Source organism: Equus przewalskii, chromosome 13 (genome assembly GCF_037783145.1).
Source record: "Equus przewalskii isolate Varuska chromosome 13, EquPr2, whole genome shotgun sequence".
NCBI classification, from domain to species: Eukaryota; Metazoa; Chordata; class Mammalia; order Perissodactyla; family Equidae; genus Equus; species Equus przewalskii.
The window spans coordinates 415143-439258 of NC_091843.1; the positions used below are offsets into that span (position 1 = coordinate 415143).

Sequence of the window (24116 nt, forward strand, 5' to 3'; positions counted from 1 at the left end):
GTCCAATAGTCCTGTGGCACATAAAAATACTTCAGTTTCTATTTTTCTTGGCATGCATACATGCAAACATAGATATGTGGTCTTCTTCTATGAGCTAGCAAAGATCTGATCATCCTGGTCGTGGGAATATGAACGAGCATCCTCTTGCATGTCCCTAAGCATATGTTGTTAAGCTCTGATGAAGAAGAATTCAGAGATGAGTAAAGACACATCACTCAATCTCAGAATTTCTCTGTTTATGTTCTCAGGTGACTGTGAACAACTGAGCCATGGGCATATTGTCGAACCGATCATCTATAGATGGCTTCATCCTCTTGGGCATCTTTTCCTGTAGCCAGACTGACCTTGTCCTCTTCTCTGTGGTTACGGTGGTCTTCACAGTGGCTCTCTGTGGGAATGTTCTCCTCATCTTCCTCGTCTGCACAGACCCTCACCTTCGTACACCCATGTACTTCTTCCTCAAGCAGCTCTCCCTCATGGATCTTATGCTGGTGTGTACCATTGTGCCCAAGATGGCAGTCAATTTCCTGTCTGGTAGGAAGCACATTTCCTTTGTGGGTTGTGGCATACAAATTGGCTTTTTTGTCTCCCTGGTAGGGTCAGAGGGGCTTTTGCTGGGACTCATGGCTTATGATCGTTATGTGGCCATTAGCCACCCACTTCACTATCCCATCCTCATGAGTCCGAGGGTCTGTCTGCAGATTGCTGGAAGTTCCTGGGCCTTTGGGATTCTAGATGGAATGATCCAGATGGTGGCAGCCATGAGCTTACCCTACTGTGGCTCCAGGAATGTGGATCATTTCTTCTGTGAGGTGTCGGCTTTACTGAAACTGGCCTGTGCAGACACATCCCTTTTCGACACTCTGCTCTTTGCTTGCTGTGTCTTCATGCTGTTCCTTCCCTTCTCTATCGTTGTGGTCTCCTATGCTCGTCTCTTGGGGGTGGTGTTCCAGATGCGCTCTGCTCAGGCTCGTAAAAAGGCTCTGGCCACCTGTTCCTCCCACCTGATGGCTGTTTCCCTTTTCTACGGGGCAGCCATGTTCATCTACCTGAGGCCTAGGCGCTACCGGACCCCTAGCCATGACAAGATGGTCTCTATCTTCTACACGGTCCTTACTCCTATGCTTAACCCCCTCATTTATAGCTTGAGGAATCGGGATGTGATGGGGGCTCTGAGGAAGAGGCTGGAAAATTGTAAGTTTGGCAGCCAACCCTGAAACACCAGGGGATCTGGTGTTTGGCTCTGCCGCCTCCTGTTTTCATAATGTCGGTAAGTCACTCACTCTTTGTGAGTGTCTGTTTCCTCATCAATAAATGAGAATCATGACACCTGCCTTAGCTCACAGGGATTGCTATGTGTAAAGAAGCGATGCACTGCTATTATTGTCATTATTGATCATTTATAAACTCTTGGAAGTAAATTCACTCTATTTCTTTTTTTTTTTTTAAGATTTTATTTTATTTCCTTTTTCTCCCCAACACCCCCCCGTACATGGTTGTATATTCTTCGTTGTGGGTCCTTCTACTTGTGGCATGTGGGACGCTGCCTCAGCGTGGTTTGACGAGCAGTGCCATGTCCGCGCCCAGGATTCGAACCAACGAAACACTGGGCCGCCTGCAGCGGAGCACGCGAACTTAACCACTCGGCCACGGGGCCAGCCCCCACTCTATTTCTTAATTCTTCTTGGTTATAGCTGTGTTTTATCGAGTGCTTACTAAATGTTGGGCATTGTCCTGTTGCCTTCACATATTTTGTAAGTTACTTAATTGATGACTCAGCTTAATAAATATGGATATGTTCCATGAAAACTTTCTAATGGCACAAGCAGAGCCTCTACAATTCTTCCTGGGTACATCCTAGTCTTCTCCATGTTCCTTTAGAGGCTTTATAAAGCGGCCTTTAAGAAGGAAAAATGTATCCTTGCTGTTTGGAGTTATCTTTGCAGGGGTGATGTCCTCTTTATTTGTGTATTAAGAGCACCTGCGGGGCCACCCCGTGGCCAAGTGGTTAAGTTTGCGTGCTCTGCTTTGGTGGCCTGGGGTTTCGCCGGGTCAGATCCCCGGCACAGACATGGCACCACTCATCAGGCCATGCTGAGGTGGCCTCCCACATAGCACCACCAGAAGCATTCACAACTAGAATATACAGCGATGTACTGGGGGGCTTTGGGGAGAAGAAAAAAGAAAAAAAAGAAGAAGATTGACAACAGTTTTCAGCTCAGGTGCCAATCTTTAAAAAAAAAGAAAGAAAGAAAGAAAGACAGATTCTGAGCCATTATTTTAAAACTTATATATCAGTCAGGGTCCAGTCAGGAATAAATCCCCGTTAGTTATTTTAACAGAGAAAATGGAAACAGTTGCTAACCAGATACTTGAGAACTAAAATGGCAAAACAAGAATGCTAGGTATTGCCAGGGGAACAACTGACAGAAAGAAGCTGCTGTCCCTAAGCCTGGGGATGCAAAGGGAGAGTTAGGGTTACTAAGGCCTGGAGTCTTGGAACCCAAGCATCTGAGGAGCGGGCACGGACCATGTGGTGCTTATACCTCAGAAGGGGCCCTGTGGAGGTGTCGCAGACCTCTGGGAAGGCTGCTCTGCCCCGACTTATGGTAGTTCCTCAGAGCCCAGAGCAAGAAGAGGGGCTTGTTGAGCTGGGACCCAGACTTCCGACAAGTGGGTGCTGTGTGGTGGGCCCTGGTATCCCAGGAGTTCACAGGGTCGTCTCTGGCCCCAGGCTGCTGAGGAACAGTGCTGGTCAGCTGGTGCTTGTTCCTCTGACGGGCAAGATGTGACTGGTTCTGCATGTGAAAATAAAATCAGCAAAGTGGAGCCAACTGCCAGGAGGAAGCGACATTGCTGGGATAATCTTGACAGGAAATCTTGAAGGACTGAGTTTCTTCTCCCCTCTGCCTGGCTTATAGTCTCCTTCTAGCGCCCCTACTGGCGGATCCTGATGTGAACCTTGATGACAAAGCAGCCCCAGCGTCACAAATCAAAGTGTACGGTGTGGGTTTGGAGTCGAGGCAATAGCTTGACAACTGGCAGACCATCCCTGAGGCTACTCAGCATCCAGACCATTTTTCCTGTATTTGAATTTCCATTAAACGGCAACAACAGCATTTTGTTTTTTACCTAAACAGTGTTTAACTATGTTTTATACATATGGTATCCTTCAGCAGCCACGGTATCCATCCGGTAACAAGGTTATTTATAGCTCATATTCGGTCACAATCACATCTGAACATCAGCCACCACCACCAACTGGCTTATAAATAAGAAGAAGAATGAGGTGAGAGAGAGAGAAGAACAAATGAGCATATATACGTGCACACGCACACATACCAACACACTAATTGATCATGAAGGCGTAATTGGTATTTATAACTTTCATCTTTCATTTCTCATTCTCTATTTCCTTTGTCCTCAGCTAGAACCGCATCTGTTTGGAACAGTTTAATTGGTGGTGTATTCTACATCTTCACTGCCAAAGGGTCTGAGTCCTCAATGGTACTGCCTTTGGTTTCTGTACTTTTCCATTATCTTTTACTGTTGGACATGCAGTAGTGACTCTGTAATCAACATCAATCATCCCACCCCATGCTAGTAGAGCTGCTGTCTTGTTGGCCTATCGGTTCACTGGCAGGAGTCGTCCAAAATGACCAGATGAAGTGTCAACTTATAATTGGACAAGAACATCATTGTCCGACTATGGGAGAAACAGCACCAAATACTGATCACTGAATCTAAGTCTATATTGCATTCTGTCAGATAGATCCCCATCTTTTCAGGGTCTTTCCTGTGAACTGACACTGTAAAGGAGTTGGTATTATTATAACTGAGGCCCACTGCTTCTGGGTGATGGATTATATGTAAGACCAGTTGGTTCCATGGACACAAGTCCATTGTCGCTCCTCTTTTGCTGTGAACCAAGTTCCTTGATCAGAAGCCATGGGTGACAAGAATACCTTAGTAAAATCTGAGATATTCTGTAAGTACACAGGTGGTTGTGCTGTCACAGCATTACGGGCAAGGAAAGAAAAATCTTTCCTAGAATTGATTTCCATTTAGTGAAGTCAATTTGCTACCCTGTCCGTGATGATCCAATATAATCGACCTGCTACTAGGTGGCTGCCAGTTTCCACAAAGGAAAAGTGCCATCTTGGGGCTCAGAATTCATTTCTGCGGATGGAAGTTTAGGCACTCAGTGGTAGTAGTAACCAGGTCAGCTTGGAGAGACTAAATCCATGTTGGTAAGCCGACACATAACCCCGTCCCTACCACCATAGCCACTTTGTACCTAGCCCAGTGAACAAGCACAAGAGTGGTTATGCACATAACGTGATGTTCTACGGAACGTTCAGGTGATCAAGGTCTTTGTAGACTATATTATGGAGCAAGGGAATTGATGTGGTCCTGAGACAAGATTGTTAAGGCCTACCGCTGGCCCTGGAAGGTAAGCAACCTGCTTTTAGTACTTCTTTTGACTTGTTACAGAGAAAAAAGAATTTTTCAGGTTAATAAGCTCCATACCAGTTGTCAGGGGTTATGTTGATTTTGCCCACCTTGCACTGCAACCCCCTGCCTCTGGCAACCACCAATCTACTCTCTGTATCCATGAGTTCGGTTTTTTTTTTTTTTTTCAGATTCTATATGTAAGTGAGATTGTATGGTATTTGTCTTTCTCTGTCTTATTGCACTTAGCATTATGCTCTCAGGGTCCATCCATGTTGTTGCAAATGGCAAGATTTCCTTTTTGCATGGCTGAAAAATATTCCATTGTACATCTATGCCACATTTTCTTTATCCATTCATCCACTGGTGGACACTTAAGTTGCTTCCGTGTCTTGGCTATTGTATATAATGCTGCAGTGAACACGGGGTGCAGATATTATTTCAAGTTAGTGTTTTCATTTTCTTTGGATAAATACCCTGATATGAAATTGCTAGATCATATGGTAGTTCTATTTTTAATTTTTCTGGGAAATTTCATACAGCTTTCTAAATTGGCTGCACCAATTTACATTCCCACCAACAGTGTGCAGGGGTTCCCTTTACTCCACATCCTTGCTTGTAATTGGTTCTCTTTTTGATAATAGCTATTCTAAGAGGTGTGAGATGATATCTCATTGTGGCTTTGATTTGCCTTTTCCTGATGATTAGTGATGTTGAACGTCTTTTTCATGTACCACTTGACCATCTGTATGTCTTCTTTGAAAATAAATGTCTGTTCAGAACTTCTGGTATTTCCCTTTTTTTGAAGGATAAATTATCAAAATCTTATGATTCTTTTGAAGTATAAACTGTTTCTCCTGGGTCAGACTTTGGACTTGTTCCCTAGGAGCACGTTGAGACCCGATACTAGTTAAGAGTCCAGAGGCAACAAAGGAGTGGTTTGGGTGGATCTGGAGAAGAATAGGCATCTGCTTGCAAGGACAATGATCTAGATCAGCTCATTACAGGGTCTTCTCAAAAGTTTCAATTCTTTCCTGTATCCATCACATAAATTCCACCCTGGTCTCTTGCCGCTTACTTTCTCACTGAGGTGAAATTCATAAATGTAAAATTAAGTATATTAAAGTGAATAATTCAAGGGCATTTGGTGCATTCACAGTGATGTGCGACTACCACCTCTATGTTCTTACAAAACATCTCTATGACCCCAAAAGGAAACCCCATAACTATTAAGCAGTGACTTCCCATTCCCTAATCCCTTCAGCATATGGCAACTACAACCTGCTTCCTGTCCCTGTGAATTTACCTATTTTACATATTTTGTATAAATGGAATCATACGATATGTGACCTTTAGTGCCTGTCTTCTTTCTCCTACCATAATGTTTTCAAGATTCACCCACAAAGTAGCATGTATCAGTACTTCATTGCTATGATGGCTGAATAATATCCCATTGTATGTACATAGGACAATTTGTTTCTCCATTTATCTGTTGATAGATATTTGGATTGTTTTCACCTTTCGGTGGTTGTAAGTAATGCTGCTATGAACATTCATGTACAAAAATTTGTTTCATTGCCTGTTTTCAATTCTTTTGAGCGTGGAATTGCTGGATCATATGATAATTCTACGTTTAACTTTTGAAAAACCGCCAAGCTTTTTCCATGGTGGCAGCACCATTTTGCATTCTCATCAGCAATGTATGAGGGTTCCAACTTGTCCACAGCTTTGTCAACACTTATTGGTTTCCATTTTTGGTTATAGCCATCCTAATGGGTGTGGAGTGATATCTCATTGTGGTTTTGATTTGAATTTCCCTAGTGACTAATGATGTTGAGCATCTTTTCATGTGCTTGTTGGTCATATGTGCATCTTTTTTGGAGAAATGTCTATTCAAGTTCTATACTGAGTTTTGTAAGTTGGATTTTTGCCTTCTTCATGAGTTCTAAGAGTTCTTTATATATTCTGGATACTATGCCCTTATCAAATATGTGATATGCAAACACTTTCTCGTTCTGTGAGTTATATTTTACATTTTTGGATAGTGTTCTTTGATGCACAAAAGATTTTGAGTTTCACAATTTATCAGTTTTTTTCTGTTGTTGCTTGTGCTTTTGGTGTCATAAATAAGAATCCACTGTCAAACCCAAGGCCATAAAGATTGACCCCTATGTTTTCTTCTAAGAGTTTTGTGGTTTTAACTCTTATATTCAGGTCGTTGACCCATGTTGAATTAATTGTTATATATGGTGTGAGGTTGGAGTTCAACTTCATTCTTTTGCATATAGATATCCTGTTGTCTTAGCATCATTTGTTGAAAAGATTGTCCTTCCTCCATTGAATGAATTTAGTACACTTGTCATAAATCAACTGGCCACTGACGTAGGTTTATTTCTGGACTCTAAATTCTATTCCATAGGTCTGTATCTCTCTTGTTATGCTAGTACCACACTGTTTTGATTACTGTACCTTTGTGTTAAGTTTTGAAATTGGGAAATGTGAGTCTTCCAATTTTGTTTTTCTTTTTCAATATTATTTTGGCTATTCAGGTCCAAATTCACATGAATTTGAGGTTTGGCTTTTTCACCTGTGTACCTGGAACTGGAATTTTGATAGCAATTACATTGAATCTGTGCATCACTTTGTGTAGCGTTAAGATGGCAAACATCTTAACAATATTAAATCTCCCAATCCGTGAACATGGGATATCTTTCTATTTCTTGGGGTCCTTAATCTTTCAGCAATGTTGTTTAACTTTCAGTGTGCAAGTCTTCTACCTCATTTTAAAATCTATTCTTAGGTATTTTATTCTTTTGGATGTATTTTGTAAATGGAATTTTCTTAATATCTTTCTCTGATTGTTCACTGCTGATGAACAGAAGACAACTAATTTTTGCGTGTTGAACTTATACCCTGCAATTCTGATGAATTTGTTCATTAGCTCGAGAAATTTTTCATGGATCCTTTGGGATTTTCTTTATATACCATCATGAAATCTGTAAATACAAATAGTTTTACTTCTTCCCTTCCAAGCATTTGGATGCTTTTTATTTATTGTTCTTGCTTAATTTCTTTGGCTAGAACTTTCAGTACAGTGTTGAAAGTGGGGATCCTTCCTTGTCTTGTTTCTGATCTTAGAGAGAAAGCCTTCAGTCTTTCACCATTGATTATGACATCAGCTGCGAGTGTTTTCTAGATGATCTTTATTACTTTGAGGAAATTCCCTTCTATTCCTAGTTTGCTGAGGGTTTTTATTATGAAATTGTGTTGGATTTTGTCAAATGCTTTTCCTGCATTATTGAGATGATCATGTGGTTTTTTACCCCTTTGTTCTATTAATGTGGCATGTTAATATGATGAACCACACTTGCATTTCTGAAATAAATTCCGGTTGGTCAAAGTGTATAACCTTTCTAATGTGCTGTTAGATTTGGCTTGCTAATATTTTATTGAGGACCTTTGTGTCTACATTCATCAGGGATATTGGTCTGTAGCTCTCTTTTCTTGTGGCGTGTTTGTCTGGTTTTGCTATCAGCATAATACTGGCATCACGGAATTAGTTAGGAAGTATTCTCTCCTCGTCTAAAAAGTTTCAGATGACTTGATGTTAATTAGTCTTTAAATATTGGGTAGAATTTACCAGTCAAGCCATCTGGACCTGGACTTTTCTTTGTTGGGAGGTTTAAAAAACATTATTGATTTCATTTCTCTCTCTTTTCTTTTAAGCTTTATTGAGGTATAATTGACAACAACTGTATACAATTAAGCTGCACAACTTAATGTTTTGATGTATGTATACATTGTGAAGTGATCATCACAATCAAACCAATTAATATGTCCATCACCTCACATAATTAATGTTTTGGATATGTCTTATGTGAGATCACATAAGATCTACAACACTGTTATTAACTGTAGTCACCATTGCTGTACATTAGATCTCCAGAACTTATTCATCTTGCCTAACTGAAACTTTGTGCCCTCTGACCAAGTCTCCTTCTCTTTATATGTCAGTTCATATTTTTTATTTCTTCTTGAGTCAGTTTTGGTAGTTTGTGTGTTTCTGGAAACTTCGTTTGTTTCCTCTCAGTTATTTCCACTTTTGGTGTAAAACGGTTCGTGCTCTTATAATCCTTTTTATTTCTGTATGGTCAATAGTAATGTGTCTACTTTCATTTCTGATTTTAGTTATTTGTATCTTCTCTCTGTTTTTGTTTGTCAGTCTAGCTAAAGTTCTGTCAATTTTGTTGATCTTCAGAGAAACAACTTTTGGTTTAGTCAGTTTTCTCTAGTGTTTGTCTAGTCTCTATAGAATTTATCTCCGCTCTAATCTTTCCTTCCTTCCTTCTGATAGCTTTGAGTTAGTTTGCTCTTTTTCTAGTTCCTTAAGGTGTAAAGTTAGGTTATTGTTTTGAGTTCTCTCTTCTTTTCTCATGGAGGCTATAAATTTATAGCTATAAATTTACCTTTGAGCATTGCTTTTCCTGCATCCCATATTTTGTTACATTGTGCTTTCATTTTTATTTGTCTTGAGATATTTTCTAATTTCCCTTGTAATTTCTTCTTTGACCCATTGATTGTTTGAGAGTGTGTTGTTTAATTTCCACATATTTTTGAATTTTCCAGCTTTCCTCCTATAATTGATTTCTAGTTTTATTCCATTGTGTCAAAGAAGACACTGTATTTTTTTCAATATTTTAAATTTATTGAGACTCGTTCTGTGGCCTAATGTATGGTCTATCCTGGAGAATGTTCTATGTGCACTTGAAAAGAATGCGTATTCTGCTTTTGACGGGTAGAATATTATGTATATGTCTGGTAGGTCTAAATGGATTATAATGATGTTCATAGCCTCTATTTCCTTATTCATCTTCTGTCTAGACATTCTATCCATTAATGACAGTGGTGTATTAAGTCTCCCACGACTACTATAGAACTCTCTGTTTTATCGTCAATTCTGTCAAAGTTTGCTTCACATATATATGTTCGGGCTCATTTCAGGCACGTATAATTGTTGCATCATCTTAATGAATTGACCCTTTTATCAATATATCCTGAACTTTGTTTCTTGTAACAGTTTTTTCTTAAACTATATTTTTTCTGATATTAGTATCGCTACTTCAGCTCTTTTTTGGCTATATTTGCATGGAGCATCCTTTTCCCATCATTATATTTTCAGCCTTTGTGTGTCTTTGGATCAAAGTAAATCTCTGTGGACACATATAGTTGAATCATATTTTTAAAAATGTATTCTTCCAATCTTTGCCTTTTAATTGGAGAGTTTAATCCATTGACACTTAAGTAATTACTGATAAGGACAGACTTCTGCCATTTTTATATTTATTTTCTATGTGTCTTACACCTTTTTAGTTTCTCATTTCTTCCATTACTGCCTTCTTTTGTGTATAACTGGTTTTATTTTTGGTAGCATGCTGTTTTGATTTCCTTCTCATTTCCTTTGTGTATATTTTAATGATACTTTCTTGGTGTCTGTCATAGGGATTACAATTCATATTCTAAATGCATAACAACCTAGTTTGAATTAATACAGACAGATTTTATAGCATACAAAAACTCTGCTCCTACATAGCTCTATCCTTCTTTATTTGTTGCTGTCACAAATATTACATCTTTGTATGTTGTGTACCAATGTATATAGGTTCATAAATGTTGTTTAATGCATTTATCTTTAAATCATGTAGGAAATAAAAAGATACAAATAAAAAATACATAATACTGGCTTTTATACTTACTTATATTACTTTTACCAGAGTTCTTTCTTTCTCCATATGGCTTCAAGTTACTGTCTAGCGTTCTTTCATTTCAACCTGAATGACTCCCTTTAGCGTTTCTTGTGGCGAAAGTCCGCTAGCAATGAACTCTCCCAGCTTTTGTGTGGCTAGGAATGTCTTACTTTCACCTTCACTTTGAAGGATAGTTTTGCCAGATAGAGAATTCTTAGTTGATGGGTGTTTTTTCTTTCAGTGGTTTAAATTGTCAGCCCACTCCCTTCTGATCTCCATGATTTCTAATGAAAAATATGCCCTTCATTTTATTGAGCCCATGTACGTGATGACTTGTTTCTTTCTTGTTGCTTTCAAGATTCTCTCTTTGTTCTTGGCTTCCAACAGCTTGGTTATAATGTGTGTCTCTATGACTCTCTTTGCTCCTTGGAGTTCACTGAACTTCTTAAATGTGTTGATTTCTGTCTTTTATCAAATTGAACAGCTTTCAACAATTATTTCTTTAAATAATATTACTGTACCTTTTTCTCCTCTCTTTCTTGGATTTCCAAAAGCCTATGTTGCTGTGCTTGATGATATCCCACAGGTCTCCTAGGCTCTGTTTATTATTTTTCACTCTTTTTTCTTTCTGCTCCTTAGAACTGATAATCTGAATTGATCTATCATCAAGTTTGCAGATTTTTTCCCTCTGCCTTCTTATATCTGCTCTTGAAACCCTCTAGTGAGTTTATCATTTCAGTTATCGTACTTTTCAGCTCCAGAATTTCTGTTTGGTTCCTTTTTATAATTTTATCTATTTATTGATATTCTCTATTTATTCATACATTGTTCTTCTAGTTTCCTGTAGCTCTTTGTCTGTGTTTTCTTTCTGCTCTTTGAGAATATTTAAGTCAGTTGACTTCTAGTCTTTGTCTCGTAAGTCTAATGTCTGTACTTTCTCAAAGACGGTTTCCATTCGTTTCTCCTGTAAATGGATCATACTTTCTTATATTTTTGTGCATTGTAATTTTTCATTGAAAATTGGACATTTTGAATATTATAACGTGGTAACTCTGTAAATGAGATTCTTTCCCCTCATTGGCATTTGTTTTAGTTGCTCTCCATAGGCTTTAGTTATTCGTTTAGTGAGTTTTATAAACTATTTTTGTAAAGTCTGTATTTTTGCTTTTGCTTTTGGTCTTAGAGAGAATGGAGGTCAGTGACACTAGTAACTACAATTCTTAGAACTTATAACATGGAGATGACTTTAGGTTGTCTATTCAATTTAATTCTCACAACAAATATTTTTTAGTGAACATCATTATTCTATTTTACAGATGAGGACCCTAGGGTTCAGATTAGTCCCTGCCCAAGGTCAAGTCTAAACAAGATTCCCACCCAGCTCTGTCTGACTTCAAGACCGAGTGTCTGTGCTATGCCACATTTATTTTTGTAAATTTCTTAGAGAGTAACTTAACTAGGTGAGAACTGATAGGAGAGTGGGCAAGAGATGGTCAGTGTCAAGGACAGATGACCTGATGGTCACAGCGTGGAGTGTTTGTTGAATCCTTGACCTCTTGGGGACTGCACTGATTTCCAGTTTGAATTGAGTTCTGAGGTCAGAAAAGTCCGTGTGATCTCGGATAGGAGCCTCTGCATTTAGCTCGGGTAGTGGGAGGTGGCAGAAGAATGCAGAGGGGGGTGATGGTCTAGAAGACTCTGGAAGGTGCCCTGTTAGCTTTTGCCTACATACATTATTTAGTGCCCATTTCCAAGGCAGACCACAACATAACACAAAAGCCAACATTTCCCCTTCTGTTTTGGATTGGAGGGAGAGCCATTCTTCTCAGATTGGCCCAAAGAAACCTTCCTTAGTTTCCCTCTTCATTCCCCCTAGGGGAGAGTTTGTTTGTTGGTGCAGCTGAGATGAGCAGAGAACTTTGCAGGAGGCTTTCTTTCCTGGGAGGTCTAATTACCAGAGACTGGGGACAGAGGTGTGGCAGAGGAGGGCTCTCCAAGGATTTGTGAAAACAGAAGCAACTTTCCCTAGTTGCTTCCCTATCAGAGGGGAGAGCAGGGGGTGGCGGTGAGGAGTGGCAGAGAATAAAACCTGTCAGCCAAGAGCACTAGCCCTGGCCCAGCGAGGGGTCTCTTCCATGGGAGAAAGGCCCTGTGCTGGCTCCCAGCAAGAAGCCTCTCCCCTCCTGGGCCAGCCCACCCCCACCTTGCCTTCCTTTTTGAGGACAGATATATGGTCTCCCTGTGCCATAATTACCATTTCTGGAAGGCTTTTCCTAAACCTCTAAGATTTTGCCAGGGTTTTAACATAAAGCTTTCTCTTCCAGGTCTTTCTTTGCTTTTTCCTTCAGAACACATTTTCTTTCCATTTTAACCTATCCTCATGCAGTTCTTGAAACCTTTCCCACAGCCCTTGTGGAAGGCACTGGGCACTTCCTGCTTGTGGATGGGGATGCCCCAAGCACCTCAGTCAACTCTTGTTTTCACAGGATAGGAGGCGATTCTAGAATAGTTCTGACCACACAAGCCTTTCTTTCTCTTCCCTACCTTTCCGAGGTCCTTCCTGCTCCCGTTTCAGGCCCATTTCCTTCAAGGAGATGGAGGTGCACTGGCTTCCCTGCACTGAGAGAGACCCCACTGCAGACCCCACTGCCTGATCAGAGCGGCCCTGCCCGCGAGGTGGAGTCTGTTCACCAAGGACACGTGGCTCCAGTTTGGGATGCGCCCTCTGACTCTCCAGCCCTTCTTGGTGTCATTGATTACATGGTTTCAGGTAAGGTTTTTTCCTCTTTGTGTCCTGTATTCCCTGTCTCTGTTATCAAATCCTTAAAATCTTTGCTCACCCCGCAACTATCCCTGTCTTCTCCTGTTTACTATTTCTCTTGAGGTAGAGAACTCGTGTGGTTAGATTTGGTTTCTAAAATATGGTGTTTTTTCTCCTAATTCTTTTCTTGTGGGTAGAACTAGAGAAGATCTGAGGATTGTTTCATCCAACCTGACATTTTACAGCTCGGGAGACTGAGACCCAGAAACAGGAAGTGACTTCCTTAGGGTCTCATCCCAGGTTTTAGGAGGAGTGGGCACTATTTTGTCTTTTTAAGTCTGGGGAGGATGGGACAATGGTCAGACCCACTGAAACCAGCCCCCTCAAGGTCCTGGGAGAGTTGTCTGTTCCTGATGGTATCTGTCTGTTGGATTTTGAAAGACAGCGGCAAAGTCCTTCCTGCCCACACACGGCATGTGCCTAGATTTCCTTCTCTTGGAAACAAGTGTCTGCTTGCTGCTCCTCTAGGCCCCACGTATTTTTTTCTGTTTGGATATTCTCTCCTCTACTTCTCCTTCTTGAAGGACAGTCAGGGCTCTGCTCTTATTTGGAAATACATGCTTTGGTGTGTTTGCTCCCTTCTCTTCCCACCCTGCAGTTTTCTTTCTCTCAGAGAAAGCTGTCCCATGGGTCTGACTTCTCCCCTTTCTGCTGCAGGGCTCTCTGAGAGAATTCCCACCTCTCCTCTGCAGGAGTCTCTTGTTCACAGCCTAGAGCTCTGGCAAGTCTGATCTGAGGGGCGCAGGAAGGCCTTGCTGCCCTAAACTATCTCCTGCTGTTGCCCAAATGAAACTGTTAAGTGCTGTAGCCACCTGGTAAGGCTTCGTCGGGAGAAATTTCCATCCCAGTTGGTAGCAGGAGCTTATATTACATTGGAGTGGGGCCTCCTTCATTAGCAAAGATTAGTTTGCTTGATCAATTGATTAAAAAGCATTTATGAAAACCAGTTGATGCATCCCTAAGAGTCAGAACAAATAGTGTCCAACTTCCTTTTCAGTTTGAAAATTCTGATTGCCAATGCAATAAACTTTAAAAAATTTTTCTTCCTCTTTTACATTCCTCCTGCCTTTGTCTAGAGCATAACAAGTGATGGAGGTTGTAGACATCATAATAGCTGCCACTGTGTATTGGGAATTTACTGTACGTGAGGCACTAGAGTAAAGGCTTTTACATACATCATCCTATTTTATCCTCACAGCCAGCATAGATGATGAAATGGGGCTCAGAGCTGTTTCAAGAGTGGGAGCAGAGGGTCTTTTTGGAGTTTCAGCTCCCAGGAGGGAACTGCATCTTCTTGTTCCCTCTATTCCCAGCACCTAGCACAGTGCCTGGCACATGGTAGGTGCTCAGTAAAAATCTGTTGACTGAGTGAAGGATTAAGGAAGGCATTCCAGGCAGATGGGATGGTGTGAGTACAAGCACAGAGTCTGGCCAGTAGAGACGTGGGTGGACTTTGGCATATTGCAATGGAGAGGAAGGCTGGGACTGAATGGACAGGGCTGGAATGCTGAGTTTGGCCTTGCAGCCTATGTGGACCACTGGTCACCTGGAGAAGGCTCTTGAACATGGGCATAGAATGTTCCAATGGTGGGGGAGGAAGCGGAGGAGGGTCAGGACATGACCACTGTCTCTGTCCAGATTGGAAGCAGCTGCCTCTGGTGCCTGAGACGCCGGAAGTGACTATGAGAAGACCCTGAAAGGGGCAGGGTTACCCAAGACAGCCAGAGGGGTTGGAGGCAATGCAGCCTGCTCCACTGCCCTTCCCCACAGGGTGGGGAGAGTGGGAGGTGTGGACTCTCACAGCCCCCAGAGTCCTGGAAGTCAGAAGGCTCATGACGGCACTATAATGGGAGTGCTCTGTCTCTCTGCCCAGCTGTCCACTTCACTCCAGTGCCCCTTCTCTTCCTGTCCCTTGTCCCATCTGTGTTGTCTATCCCCTGATCCTTCTCTCTTAGCATCTGCGTTCCCCTTTCTCACCATGTCCCTGTTCTCTGCTCCCTATTGCATTGGGTCTTGGTTTTCTGACTTTCCATCTTTTCTGGGGAAAGATTTCTGGTATTCTAACATTTCCCTCCTTTGTTTTTCTACATTTTATCTCGTCTCTTTATCTTATCTCCTTTTCCTTGAAATTTCCCATTACTCCTTCATCTCTCCCTTCCTCTCTTGGTCTATGGTTAATGTTTCTCCTCATTCTTCTCCTTTCTAATCCCTCATCTCTTTCTCTGGTGCCTCACTCACACTCTGTGCTGTCACTTTATGAGGATCACCATCATTCCCCAGGATGGGAGTCTCGATCTGCTCCTATGTGCTATGACTGTGGTGTGTAGGGCCAGGTAGCTTTGACGACAAAGAGGTCCCTTACAACACCCCAGAGGTGACAATGAGAATAGTGTCTGACCAATGTTACTTTTTCTGTAAAAAACACGTGAAAAATATGAATTAATACTTTTAAAACTTTTCAAAACTATTTTGTTACTTCTTTTGTATATTTAAAGATGTTATGCTACAAAGCAAACTTAAAGAGAAAAGGTCTTCCAGATACATCAGTTACCTGCTGATGACAATCTTCATTTAAATTCAAAGAATACATGAACACATTCTTGTTGTCAAAAATTATGGATCAGGGGCTGGCCCTGTGGCCCAGTAGTTAAGTTTGCCCACTCTGCTTCGGAGGCCCAGCGTTTCACCGGTTCGGATCCTGGGCGCGGACATGGCACTGCTCATCAAGCCATGCTGAGGCGGCATCCCATGTGCCACAACTAGAGGGACTCACAACTAAAAATACACAACTATGTACCAGGGGGCTTTGGGGAGGAAAAGGAAAAAATAAAATTTTTAAAAAAAAAATTACGGATCAAGCTAGAGTCCCTCTTTGACCATAATCGCCACCCAATCCTAACCCTTTCCAGAGGCAAACACTATTATCATACTCTGTGTCCTTCAGCAAGTTATGTGTACTTGTTTCTCACATTTTTGCCTGGCCACACTTAATATCACGAAACTTCATACCAACTTGATGAGTAAAAAGTTGTATCTCTGTCAAGTTGAATTTTTCTAGTTACTAGTGATAAAACAGTCTTAAAATGTTTACTTAGATTTTCTGAGAATTACTGCTCATTTTGTTTATCTTTTTTCTTATTGATTTGCGGGTATTCTTTATTTTGAATATGAAAGAATATGAATCCTTTTTTAGAATGTATTTTATAATATATTATATTGTAAATATTTATTATTCTATATAATATATATTTGGTCCATTCCTTATGCCTTATTTATTGAGATCATTTCTAGTCCACGGCAATAGACACATTCTTCTATATGTTCCTCTAATAATGTTATAAGTTTCTTCATTCGGTTCTTTAATTTGCCAAAAATTTATTTTTGTAAGTGGTATGAGGTAAGGATCTAATATTTTTTAAAACAGGTGAATAAATGTCCCAAATCATTTATGAATAGCTTTTCCCATAAATTTAAATTTTTATCATTTAAATTGGATTGTAAGTTTCTATGCACATACAGCTCTGACTCTCGGCTTACTTGGTCTTGTTGGTCAATTTGCTTATTCTTTCACCTGTGCCAGACTTCGTACATTTTGATGACTGATGAGGCAGTTTTACTTTATACTCTAATCTGTTGGACATTGTTTTACTTTCTCAAAAACTGTTTTGGCTATTTGTTCAGCAAATATTTATCACCCGCAACATGCTGTGCACGCATGTTAGTTCTCACTTTATCAACTTCCGTGACAAATCCTACTGGGCTACTTCAACGTTATGGTTACATATTTATTTAAAGTAAGTTCTTGTCTCACAAAGAGTAAAACTCGAGCCACAAAATCATATACCATAAAGATTCTCTTTTCTACCCTAGATCTCAGCAATCTGATTCTTCTGATTCATTCCTCTGAGGCAAGCAGTGTAACTAGTTTCTTATGTTTCATTCCAGAGATTTTATTTATAGATATACGAGTGTATGTGTATATATATACATTTCTTTTTTATACTAATACATGTAAAATGTAATATTACATAATATTATATGATATATCATATATGATATAGTATAATTATATGATTATATATGATTATATATTAACATATGATTATATGCATATGATTATAATACTAGCATAATTTATATAATAATGTGTAACTTATAATTATGGCTTGTAATTATATAGTATGTAATATAACATGTTATGTGTATAATTACACTGTATTCACTGCTGTATACTATGCCTCTTCACTGAACAATATAATTTGGAGAGAATTCTATATCAACATATTAACAGCAGCCTCATTCTGTTTCTTATTGGCATATTATTCCATTATTTATTCAACCTTTCCTCTATTGATAGATATTTACTGTTTTCAATCTTTTTTCTACTGTGAACAAATCTACACTAAACCGTCGTGTCTATGTACCATTTCACATATGTGTAAATATATCTGTAGGATGAATTCCCATAAGTAGGCCTGCTTAGTTTTTTATTTTTTAAAAAACTCCATCTTCTGAATGCTCCTTTTCTATAGCATCTTATTCTTATTTATGTTTATAATATCTTATCTCATCCAATGTTGATTATAAAAATTTTTAAACTTTTTGTTTCTATGAAGACTCTCTTTCCATCCATTTTGCTTTGTTCCTTCATGCTGCATTTTCCTTCCCTTCTCTGAGGATGGAAACTTTTTTCAGATGTCTGCTTGTCCTCAGTTGTTTGCTCAGATTAAAATGTGGGTAATAAGAAACAAGTTGGGTGCTCTGGGCATGTGGGTGGGGCATGCCAATTTTGGCTTCACTTTGGGTGAAATGACTGGCTTTTTATTTATCATTTTTTTTAAACTTCCAACATCAGTATCTTTAGGTGTTTCCTGGGCCAGTCAGATTCCTGGATTGAGGGAGAGGCTCATGTGTTTTCCTGTCTGAAGGGAATAAATCTGAATGCCGGGAGCTCAGTGGGAGACCATGCCAGGCACCCCGCTTTCTTTGCATATCTCCTTGATTCACAGCACCCTCCCCTGGGCCTGGGATTCTCAGCTTCACCTTCCCTGGGGAATTAGTCTCCCATTTTATGCCAGGGTAAGGGGCCAGGGCCCACCTGTGTGGAGTAGGGAGGGATCTGTGCTCCTCAGCGGACTTTAAAGCTATCCCTATTTTCTGTCTTGCCCCCACCTTGGCTTAATCACTTCCTCAGCCTTCCTAGGTCTGCAAGTCCCTTACCACCCACGCATCTGGTTCCAGCTTCCAAATAACCTTGTTGTTTTCTTCTTTCCTGTTCTCATTTGACCTGCGGTTACTCCCTTTCTAGTGGGATTTTTGGAGGGCACAGTCATCGAGTATGTTCAATCAGGCATTTTAACCCAGAAGTCGAGTTCTTTGTACACCATAGTTCTCAGGACCTGGGTGTTGAGGATAGCCTGTAGTTATTCTCCGGCTACTGAGACGGAGAGCTGCAGGGCTATTCTTTCTTTTTTCTTTCTGCTTTATCTCCCCAAATGCCCCCTGGTACATAGTTGTATATCTTAGCTGCAGATCGATCTAGTTGTGGCATGTGGGATGCTGCCTCAACGCGGCCTGACGAGCGGTGCCTTGTCCGCGCCGGGATGAGAACCAGTGAAACCCTGGGCTGCTGCAGCGGAGGGCGCGAACTCAACCACTAGGCCACGGGGCTGGCCCCTGCAGGGCTATTCTTAATGCGCATCCCCTCTTCTCTCCCTGCCTCCAAGACAGAATTCTTCCCGAGAATGAGGTTAGTCGGTGTGATTGTTCAGTTCCTTCTCTGCTCTTTCAAGTAAGGGGTCCCAAGAGCTTCCTTGCTTCCACTGGCACAAACTAGCAACTTTGGTTTCCCTTCTTCTTAGAGAGGGTACTTTGGCCTATGCTCACAGGTGCCCTTTTTCCACTTTCTCATTCACTCCTGCTCAGTTTCTCCTGCTGTCAGTGTCCCTCCCAGTTTTATCTTGAGGGTCCAGCTTCCAGGTCCCCTAACTTCATCCAGCATGGACTGTACTTCTGCTCTCAATCTCTCACTGCTTTTGGAAGACTTCTCGGAGAATTCTAACTCTACACTGCCATTTCCAAACTGCAAGTGTCCCATTGGGATTTTAATTGGGATCGTGTGGATTTTATAGATTAATTTTGGGGAGAACTTACATCCTTACAGTGTTAGGCCTATCTGTCCAAGAATACACATAGCCTTTCTTAGGCCTTGTTGTGTGTCTTCAGTAACGTCTTTATAATTTTTAGCATTAGGAGTTCTTTCCTAGGTAATATACAGTTTTTGTTGTAATTGTGAATAAGATACATTTATTTTTTTTTTACTACTTTTACTAATTAGTTAGTGGTATTGTATGAGAATATTGCTGATTTTTGAATGTTGATACTATATATAGTATAACTTTGACTTAAAAATTAAATTATATTTCCATGTTCCTCATAGAAAATGTGTAAAATACAAAGAAATTGGCAGAGATAACCCTAAATCTCACTATCTAGAAGGAATCACACTGTTGATATCTTGGCATATTTTCTCCTAGGCTTTAGAAATGTATCAGTAGATATATATATATATTTTGCTCAGTATCTACTAAAATGTCATAGATATCCCATTGACTACATATTTTTTATCATATGATTGTGCCATAATTTACTTAGGTTTCCTTTGTATTGGGCCCTTGGATTTCCTTTGGTTTCTTATTTACTAAACTTCTTAGGAAATACTTTAAGCTCTCATATTGGAAAAGAAAAAATTAATAAAATTCCCTCTGTTTCAGTTTCCCTGCTGGTGAAATGAGGATAACGACCAATCTTCAGGGCAGTTATGAGGATTAAATGCGAGGATGTGGCAGAGTGCTCCTTGGGTAGCTGGCACATGAGAAATGCTCAAGTCACGTCAGCTGTCATCACTTCTAAACTACTAAGCATTGCTTGTTATCACCTTCAATCTTTACGATCACCCTATAAGATAGTATTGTTATCTCAATTTAAGATAAGGAAACTAGGTTCAGAAAGGTTATGTAAGTGTCCCATTCACACAGCTGGTAAATGTCTTTGCCGCTTTAATACTTTTTTCTGAAAAATCAAATCCTTGGGTGAGGCTTGCCTAGAGCTTTGTGGGCCAGAGAAGAGACCAGTTCCCAGCAGAGGCAGAAGCAGAGCTCACTTTAGCAAGAAATAGCTTAAAATTTGCTTCTCATCTATGTGCAGAAAGTCCTAGAAGTTAAAACAACAACAACCTCCATCTTTGTTAGAGATCCTTTTTCTTAATGAGGGCTTGTCTATTATTCTAAACCACGTACCATTTAAAGAGGGCAACACATTGGGCAAAGTTGTAATGCTCTCAGTATTGTGTCCCTAAACTTAAGCCTTCTGCTTCCAGATCCCAGCCCTCCCTCCAGCACTCCATCTGCAGGATCAATGGCCTGGGTGGGAAACCAGACTCTCATCTCCCAGTTCATCCTCTTAGGCCTCTTCACCCACTCACCGCTCCACCTCTTCCTCTTTTCCGTCATCGTGATCATATTTCTGGTGGCCCTCTCTGGCAACGGGCTCATGATCCTCCTCATCAATGTCAACTCTCGCCTACACAGCCCCATGTACTTCTTCCTCAGCTGGCTGTCACTCATGGACCTCATGCTCATCTCCACTATTGTGCCACGGATGGCTGTTGACTTCCTTGTGGGCCATGGCTCCATCTCCTTCACAGGCTGTGGGCTCCAGATTCTCTTCTTCCTCACCCTCCTGGGGGATGAGTGCTTCCTGCTGGCCTTCATGGCCTATGACCGCTATGTGGCCATCAGCAAACCACTGAGGTACTCAATGGTCATGAGCCGCCGCGTCTGCTGGCTCATGGTATCTGGGTCCTGGCTCTTTGGCTTGGTAGATGGGCTCATCCAGGCCATCTTCACCCTCCGCTTCCCCTTCTGTGGCTCCCAGGAGATTGACCACTTCTTCTGTGAGGTTCCCGCCGTGCTCAAGCTGGCCTGTGCCGACACCTCCATCTATGAGACCATGATCTATGTCTGCTGCATCCTCATGCTGCTCCTGCCCTTTTCTGTCATCTCTGCTTCCTACCTGAGGATCCTGATGGTTGTGCTCCGCATGAGTTCTGCTGAAGGTCGTCAGAAGGCCTTTGCTACCTGCTCTTCCCACATGGTGGTGGTCTCCCTCTTCTATGGGGCTGCCATAATCACCTACATGCAGCCCCAGGCCTACCACTCCTCCAAGCAGGACAAAGTGGTCTCTGCCTTCTATACCATGATCACCCCTATGCTCAACCCACTCATCTACAGCTTGAGGAACAAGGAAGTGACTGGGGCACTCAGGAAACTCCTCGGTAGGTGTTCCTATGGTGGGTAGAAGGGCTAGGTTGTCACTGGCACCTGCAGATGTGGGTTCTGGGGCCCAGGAACCTGGACTAGGCAACCATAGTTTGATTGGAAGAGAAACAAATAGACCTACTGAAAATAAGGTCATTCTCTAACCAGAGTTAATCAGATTAACACATCAATTCAATCTCGCATGTCCATGCTGAGTGTTTGCAATGTGGAAGGATGGCTAGGCCTATAGGGTTCAAAAGACCAGAAGATACAGAGCCTATATCCCACAGAGTCAGGAGGTGCTAGCTCTCAGCTATGTCCCTCTCTAGGAATTGCCCATGGCTAAGGAGAGGTATCTTGTCCAAGGTCATGTTTCTCCTTGCGGGGCTGCTTAAATCCCATTACTGGTCAAAGAAAAGTATAAAAGCATGGCCTCATTGCCTCAGTTTGACCCTGAAGGGCCATCTCAGCTCCAGAGCTCCCTATAGGATCATCTTCGACATCACAGGCATCCCATTTTGCTTGCTTAACTTGCTTCAGTGCAAGGAAGCACAGTGCAAGGAAGTGTGGCAGGAAGCACTGGGAAAGGCAAAGGGGAGGAGACGGAGATGTGCACAGCAGGATGCCAGACAGAAGAAAGGCTTTTACACGTGCTCAATCTCTCCATGGTGTCATCTAAGATGCCTCTCAGATCTCCATCTCCATCCTGACCCTGGGGACAGCCCTCAGAAACCCCTTCTTGGAGTTCTCTGCCCCAAGAGCTTTGAGTTCTGAGAACTTTCTGCTTCTCTGAGGTTTGTTCTGTCCTACATCTCAACTCTGACCAGAGTGGGAAGTACTGAGAAGTGATGTAAGCTGAGCGGAAGGGTGTTCTCACAGTTGAAGGAGTGTTGTTCTTGAGCACTGGTGCAACCTCGCAGGAGTGAGGGTGTGAGTAGGTTCTTCAGAAGAGAAAGAGACATATGGGAAGAGTTAGGTGGAACCTAGCAGAAACCTTTTTACTCCTCCTGCCTTCCGTATATTTCCACTGAAGAAAGGAGATCACAAAATAACAAGATAAAACTTTGATAGAATCATTCATTCTCAAGACTTGATTTAAATCAAAAGACTTGAAGTGTGATGATAATCTGAATAGCCCGTGTTCAAGAGAAGCAAATGTTATGGAAATAAACTTCATATCTAACTTATAGACATTACTTACATCCTCCTAGTTTCCTTTTAGAGTGTTTACTGGTGCTTCTAAGGCCAGGACTAGGACATATGGGAACATGTAACACAGAGGTGAGTCTTGGCAACAGGAACCCTAAGCATGCCTGGAGTCGATTTCTAGAGCTTGGAGAAGACTGTGATTCAGACTAGCTAACGCTACACGAAGCATAGTTTCAGGTTCAGCCTGCACTTGAAAATCATGGAGATTCTTGCATGAGCCATTGTCCAAATGGGCTTGCATATGTTTGCATATCGCTCATGTCCTTTTCCTCATCTGATGTTGCATCTGGGATGATAATGTCCTAGTTAATCAGAAAGTTTTACTCCCTTTAAACACCTCACTAAAGTTATCACATCCCAAGCAGAAGAGAAATCACTCTTGATTTATCCTGAGTGGTGCTTTTGCAAGAATGTGACAATTAAGATTTGTGTTTCTCATGGAAAACTGTATTTAATTGTGAACTTGTTTAGATATTCATCAGCCTTTACACCAGAAGAGTTCCTCCTGTCGTGGCTTCTGTGACATGGTGTGAGAGTTGGGCTAAGTCTCTTCCCTTTGCCTCTCCTATCATCTTGAATCTCTCCAGGCCACAGCCCAACTCTGTGATGGGCCTAGGGTTGGTGGCATGGAGTGGGGATAAAGGGAATCAGGGAGGATTCCTGGGGAGTAGAGGCATCTAGTCTCATTGTTTGACCCTGGTAGAAAGGGGAGGGTAGAAATGCCCATGGTGGGGCTGGGGGAGTTGAGGGATGATTTTTTACAGATGAGGACATCTGAATTCTGAATCAAGATGGTGCAGTACATTCATGCATCATAAACCTCTCTACTCAAAACATTTAGCAATAATGGATAAAATATAAAAAGAGAAAACAAAGAAGATGCAACTGCTTTCAAATACAAGATAAGAAAATCTGTGGAATAGAAACAATAGAGAAATGCCAAATGGTGAGCAGGGCTGAAACTACAGGCTTTGAAACTCCCAGGGGGGCAACAGTTCAGTCATGCAGGGTGAAGGTCCCTACAAGAGTCGCTGAAAGATGAGGAACGGGAGCCAGAGGCTGAGGAAGGCCTCCATATCCTAACCCGAAAAGAAATTGAAAGACCTACTGCCAAGTGCCCCTGGGGCCCTGGTTCTGGTGAGCTGCAGGGCTGGGGAGGCTCATGGAGCCCAGTGCCCAGCCACTTAGCTCTGCCACAGTGTCGACATCAAGTGGGCAGCCACAGTGAATTCTCACTCTAAAACTGCTTCAAGATTTGGTGCCCAGAAACCTGGAAAGAAGCAATCACCAACCAGAGCAGAGCATGGAGGTGGGCACACGTTTTTGCACAGGGACATGCACAAGAGAAACAAAAAATGATAATAATAGAATGAGAAATCCAAATCTCCCCTTCAAAAGGAGCCTGAAAACAAACAAACAAGTAACTAAAACATAACCCAAGTCAACACTATAATTCACTCAAGACGAAATTCGTACTAGTGTAGAAGAATTAGACAAAGAATTTAAGATAGTATTTTGAACGTGTATGAAGAGGCAAGTGAAGCTGTAACTTTCACCAAAGTAGAATACCAA

General features: G+C 41.4%; 2 protein-coding genes across 2 annotated transcripts; both read left to right on the plus strand.

Moving 5' to 3' along the window:
* Positions 1 to 269: 269 nt before the first annotated feature.
* Positions 270 to 1217, plus strand: LOC139075379 (olfactory receptor 2V1-like). The gene has a single exon (XM_070571724.1). It carries the CDS (start codon positions 270 to 272, stop codon positions 1215 to 1217), a length of 948 nt encoding a protein of 315 aa, XP_070427825.1.
* A 19216-nt stretch (positions 1218 to 20433) lies between these two features.
* On the plus strand, positions 20434 to 21375 carry LOC103542212 (olfactory receptor 2T27-like). The gene has a single exon (XM_008509148.2). It carries the CDS (start codon positions 20434 to 20436, stop codon positions 21373 to 21375), a length of 942 nt encoding a protein of 313 aa, XP_008507370.2.
* Positions 21376 to 24116: the final 2741 nt, after the last annotated feature.